This window comes from Balaenoptera musculus, chromosome 4 (assembly GCF_009873245.2).
Source record: "Balaenoptera musculus isolate JJ_BM4_2016_0621 chromosome 4, mBalMus1.pri.v3, whole genome shotgun sequence".
In the NCBI taxonomy this organism is placed as follows: domain Eukaryota; kingdom Metazoa; phylum Chordata; class Mammalia; order Artiodactyla; family Balaenopteridae; genus Balaenoptera; species Balaenoptera musculus.
Window position 1 is genome coordinate 85,804,835 of NC_045788.1, and position 6,000 is coordinate 85,810,834.

At 38.4% G+C, this 6,000-nt stretch overlaps 1 protein-coding gene across 1 annotated transcript in view; it reads left to right on the top strand.

Annotated features, from left to right (window-relative positions):
- The window catches only part of CCDC80 (coiled-coil domain containing 80), a 32,882-nt gene extending 27,461 nt beyond the window's left edge, over positions 1-5,421 (top strand). Inside the window, exons 6-8 of the mRNA XM_036850187.1 lie at positions 1,160-1,263; positions 3,734-3,814; positions 4,912-5,421. Of these exons, the coding sequence (XP_036706082.1) occupies positions 1,160-1,263; positions 3,734-3,814; positions 4,912-5,258 (532 nt within the window). The 3' untranslated portion in view covers positions 5,259-5,421. The remainder of the gene's footprint in view (positions 1-1,159; positions 1,264-3,733; positions 3,815-4,911) is intronic.
- Positions 5,422-6,000: the final 579 nt, after the last annotated feature.

Genomic DNA, 6,000 nt, shown 5'->3' on the forward strand with positions numbered 1-6,000 from the left:
CCCTCACTGAACTCTAGTGAGGATCACATATTGTGTAGGTGAAAGTGAGCTATAAAATGATACACAAACATAAGGATTAAATCGGTTGTTGTATGACATCATGACAGACAATGTCCAAGATCTGTTAATGGGGAAATGGACCTTATCCATCTGTAGGACAAAGTTCTAAACCTAGAAGCCTGCAGATTAAGACATGATCTATATCCATGCCATCACATGCATAACTTACATTGATGGGTTTTAGAGTTTAATTCTTATAACACCTCTTTGAGGTGGATTCTAGAGCTAAGGAAAAACTATGACTTAGATGAACAGAGTGACATGCTCAGGGAACCCAAAAAGTGGCAGTGACAAAATGTGGACCAAGCTTCCTGGCTGTAAGACAAAAGCTCTTTCCACTGCCCTGCCGTGTTGGCGCTGTAAGAGCAGAAACAAGTTTATCATATAATCTAAAACCCTACGGCTCTAGGTTTAGCCCCATTCTACTTCATAGGGGTACTCTGTAAGTGGTGGTTCTTACTATGATGATAGGGTACATTTTAGAACTAGCATTTGCCCCTGGAAGAGCCACTGGCTACTGAGGAAGGTACATAGGGCTTTGTTTTTCCAGGAACCCTCCTTGACCGTTTGAGACACTTTCCTATTTTCCTTCTTCCTGTCACTGTCATCTACTTAAAATTCAGTTCCTTTTCTTCCATACTATTTCCTGTCCATATATTCACTGCTCCCTGCCCCACCCAAAAACCCTAGGGAACTCTACCAGAACTTGAGTTTTCTTCAGTTATTTTCTGATTCCCTTATTTCTGTTGCTACAATTTAACATACAATATCGGCTGGTTTTCATTGTATCTGAGAGCTCCGTCTCTCCCTAAGTGACCTCATCAGGCATGGGGACCAGACTCATGCCTGATGACCAGACTCATGCCTAACACATCACGCAAATGTCACAGTAGGCAGACTGTGAAGTTACAAACGAAAAAGTGCAAGAAAGGTGGTAATACAGTTTAATATTAGGCTTTGAGGAGCTATGAAATATTTCTAAGGGTCATTGTTTTTTATTCTGGGCACAGGAAAAAAATGACAGCCGAAGTTCCTCTGCGCTTTCACACTGGCCTCTATTGTTTGAAGCAGCCATTGTGGCCTTCTGCTTCTTTTCCAGGTTCCGATGGAGGAGGCGGCTGCTAGTGATCTCAGCGCCTAATGATGAAGACTGGGCCTATTCACAGCAGCTCTCTGCCCTCAGTGGTCAGGCATGCAATTTTGGTGAGTGGGAAGCATCACTGACCTGCTTGTCTTAAAGCATCACTGCTTTCCCATACCACTCTCTTCCTGGTCAGTTCTAAAATGGAACATTAGGTCATCCAAATATTCCCCAGTCCAGACTGTAGATTCCTAGACACTTACTCATTATACTGAGGATAAGTTGCTTTCAGACTGGAATCTTAGTCAACTGGGGTCTGTTTTTCTTTTTTTCTTTTTTCTCAGTATTCTGCCCTCTCAGGTTCTTCATTAAGTGTTTGAAAATACCTGCTGCTTTTACTTTAAGTGATCTGTATTATGTTTGTCTTCTTGTTGCTTTTAAAAACTTGTCTCAAGATCACAAAACTCAGGTATTATCATTTACTTAGGTAATAATTAGGTACCAACATTGAGTACTTCTCCATAGATTAAATATCTTTTGTAAAACAGGAATGGCTTTGGGAATTAATGAATGAATTGAAGCACACTGTACTATATTGCCGTTCCCTTAGAAAAGTGTTTGATCTATAACTGGGCACCAGGAAGACAGCAAGATCTGTTAAACAGAACCTTATGCTTTAAGACAAGCAGGTCAAAGAGAAATGCAGTTTATTATTACTATCATTATTTGCAGTAAATTGCTCAGTGTTTTGAAAACTAATGTATGCTTTCTTTACCAAGCATTATTATCCTAGTGGTCAGAAAGAGCTAGTATGATTTTGAATATGGACATACAGAAAGGAAAGGAAATGCATAATACACAGAAATTATTACTAAGTTCTGTTTTGAACCAAAGAGATAATGGCAATTTCAAAAGTGGAAATCATGACTGAAATCTCATGTAAGATACACCTCTGCAGAGGAAGAATTTTGAGAGAGTCATTAGAGGGGGGAAGAGTAGCTAGGGGACCACAGATTAAAAAATTCATAAGTGGAACATAGATGAATCTGTATTATTTCGATATTTCTATTAGGAAGAAGAATCATGTATTAGTTATAAAACTGTGTTTGATTTATAAAAGGTGGTGTGGTGGTATAAGTCTTGTAAAACATTACCAGAGCCTGGCCCTTGCTATGACCCAGTACCTGAACATTATAAATACATTTCAATTTTAAGATATGAAATAATAACTCAAAAGAAGGCAGAAAACGAGCTCATAACAGTAAAAACAATGAGAAAATTTGTGAATTTTTATTTATACTCCTATTAACAAGGTTAATGTTTTAAGAACTTATATCAGTATATGTAAAGAAGATTTGACTGTGCCAGCATTCTTAGGCAAAATTTATATTGTGTATAGCCACCAACAGTGCTGGGTAAGACAGAAGTTTTTAGAGCAGTTAATGACCCTCCACAATAAGAATATAAATAAAATCATGGTTTGCTAATTTTCTACAGATGTCTTTGCAGCAGCTCTTAGGTGATGTTTCATTTTGAATCTCTGCACAGAGCCCAAGTCAAACACTTTTGCAGTAGACAGGAAATGTGAACAAGTCATGTTTTTAAGGGGTAATTAAATTCATGATCTTCCCTTTTGAAAACATGACTCAACAACATGTAGAACAGAAATGCTTCACTTCTCTGGGAGAAGAGTAAAGGCCACAAAATTTTTTTTTGTAATAGCGTTTGCCTGGATTTCAGCTCTTCCTTAAAAGAGCCCTCCATGGTGGCTTCAGTTTTCTCCCCTGGACAGTCACAACACCGTCCACATTCATATTTAGTTCCCAGTTAGTACCATGACTAGGCCCGGATTTTGTCTAAAACCGCGAAATCTCAATAGGATGAATCTAGAGCCTCCTTGTCCTCCTGTGTTCTTTCTCCCGAATCTTTTCATATGCGCTTCATCTTCAAAAGAATTCCAACAAGCTACCAAGGCATGACCTTCTTTCCTTTCCTGAAACTTTAGCTGAGGCTGGGAAGCAAGCTGTGCCTGCTGTGCTACCCCTTTGAGTCTTCTAAAGAAGTGCTAAGAACCTGCCCTCTAAACTGACAAACTTTTCTTTGAGGAAGCCAGAATGATTTCTTAAACGATCACAACGGCTAGCATCTGTAGTCTTTTCTTTGAGAGAAAATTAAATTATCCATGCAAGCTGTTATAACTTTAGGCATGACTTTCTTCCAGGACACTAATCAGCTTAGATCATCTTAGATATTTTAAAGTTCCGATGGCTTCATTTTTGGTTTGTCATTTAGTAGAGTGAGAATCACAGTTTAAAAGCAAATTCTTCTATTTCAGTCTGCAAAAACAAAACAAAACCAGACCACATCTGACCCTGTTGTTAATCCTAAAATCTGCAATTAGTCTTTTTTCAAGATTTTATAAGTATTTAAATACTTTTTTTTAATGAAAAAACTTTTAAAAAAATGAATTATTTACCTAATCAGGTTATGTTTTATATTCTTTTTAAACTTAGAGATTTTTAATTCTCAGACATCCAGTCTTGGAAGTGAAAGAAGACTTACAGATTCCTACCGCTTTCTTTTTTCTCTTAGGTCTGCGCCACATAACTGTTCTGAAGCTTTTAGGTGTTGGAGAGGAAGTAGGGGGAGTTTTAGAACTGTTCCCGATTAATGGTAAAGTGTTGTTACTTTAAAACAGTATAAACTACTGATAAGTTCAGTTAAATTACGTTAATTTATATGTAAGCAGTGGGTGTACCCCTCAGGTGAAGAAAGGTCACAAAATCCTCCCTCCTCATGTTTGCCCGTGTGTGTGTGTGTGTGTGTGTGTGTGTGCGTGTGTGTGTGTGTACACAGGATGGATGTAGAAGAAGGGGAAGGGGAGCACAGCACTAATATTGTTTTTACTAAAAAAATCATAAGTGACAGCAAAAATATCCATTTTCTTAACTGAAATAAGTCATTCTTTTTTGTCTGCATGGGGCTTTATTGGCTTACAAAGCATTTTCATCTATGTTATCTCATTTAATTCTCGAAATAGTTTTACGAGGCACAAAGGTCATATCTCACTGATTCCCTTGCAACAGATGAGGACATATACTAAAAGGCTCAGAGAAGCTGAAAGAAAATGACAGTGACTAAAAGTTTCAGAAAGTAAACCCAGTCTTTCCATCCAAGATCAAGCACTTTACCTGAGATAATGTGTATAAATCCCTGGCACAGTGCTGGACAGAGCAGATACCCAGAAAGTGTCAGTGCCCTTCTCCCTTCCCTTTCTTCTTTTCACTAATGATAATAGTTTAAATATATTCCCAGCTCTTAGATAATTGGTATTTTTCACCTTTGACAATGAAATAAGAGTTTTGTTATAAAGACAACAGCATCAAAAGGAAAACTGTACCCGCAAAGAAGAAACTAAGCTAATTGGAAATAAACTTAGAAATATAAACAATATAATCTTTGTTAGTGACAAATTTTAAAGCGGTTGATCTTGCCAGGATTAAATGAAGGGACTGGTTTTATACTTTGTAACACTCCTATAAGGAGGCATTATGTGCCCCAAAGTTTGATACACTAATAATGTTGTAGAACAGCAGGGACATTTCCTTGCTAGTAGAAAAAACAAGCAAACTTTTTAAATTGGATTTTTGAGCTGAAGAGAAGAGACTCCTGGGTCCTCTCTCTATTCTCACAGTGGTTTCTTCTCACTTTGATGCTTTCCTGAGTGCTGCCTCTTCAATCCGCTAACAACTTTTCTAATCCTATTCTAGGGAGCTCTGTTGTGGAGCGAGAAGACGTACCAGCCCATTTGGTGAAAGACATACGTAACTATTTTCAAGTGAGCCCAGAGTACTTCTCCATGCTTCTAGTTGGAAAAGATGGAAATGTGAAATCCTGGTATCCTTCCCCAATGTGGTCCATGGTGATTGTGTACGATTTAATTGATTCGATGCAACTCCGGAGACAGGAAATGGCTATTCAGCAGTCACTGGGGATGCGCTGCCCAGAAGATGAGTATGCAGGCTATGGTTACCATAGTTACCATCAAGGATACCAGGATGGTTACCAGGATGACTACCGTCATCATGAGAGTTACCACCATGGATACCCGTACTGAACAGAAATATGTAACCTTAGCCCCAGCCAGTTTCCCCTGCAGCTGTTGAAGCCACATGTGGCCAGCTATGTAAAGGAGAGTTCTTCCACACTGCCTACATTCCCTGCCTTTTTCTTTCAGTGTTCTTCCAAGATTAAATAAATAGCAAACTTTTGCCTTCTCATGAGTTGTTACTGAAGCCTTAAATCATAAAGATGTTTAAAAGAATTGTTTGTCTAACTGGAGAGGATCTGGTGCTGAATAATGTTATTGAAAATGGATATTTTCCTTTTCTTAATATTGTGGATGTGATTGGGAATACAGTATTCTATAGCGTAAGTATTTATACCTCTCTTTTTAGTATTTTTAGTATTAATTGGTAAGTGAAAACCATGATTGTTAAATTAAAGATCACAGCACAGATATTTTCAGATGAACATCTGAGCAGATGGGACAGACAGAGCAGGTAGCTTCTTAACCCTTTTTGAATGTTAGTCTAAAAATGATTGACAGCTCTGCTCTATACTGTGAATTTCTTTCCTGAAGTTTGATACTATAGGAGTCCGGTGACACTGGCTACCAAAGCCAGGGCAAGTACCAAACTCAGCTGTGTTATCATAGCCACTTCCTGCCCTGTTTCTGTTAACTCTTAGTGTCTTTTCAGGGAAAAGGAACTTCTAAATCACCACCAGAATCTGGCTCTGCAGCTAGAGGTGCTACTTTCAGAGTTCTGTCAGGTACCATGGCATTCCCAGCATGGGAC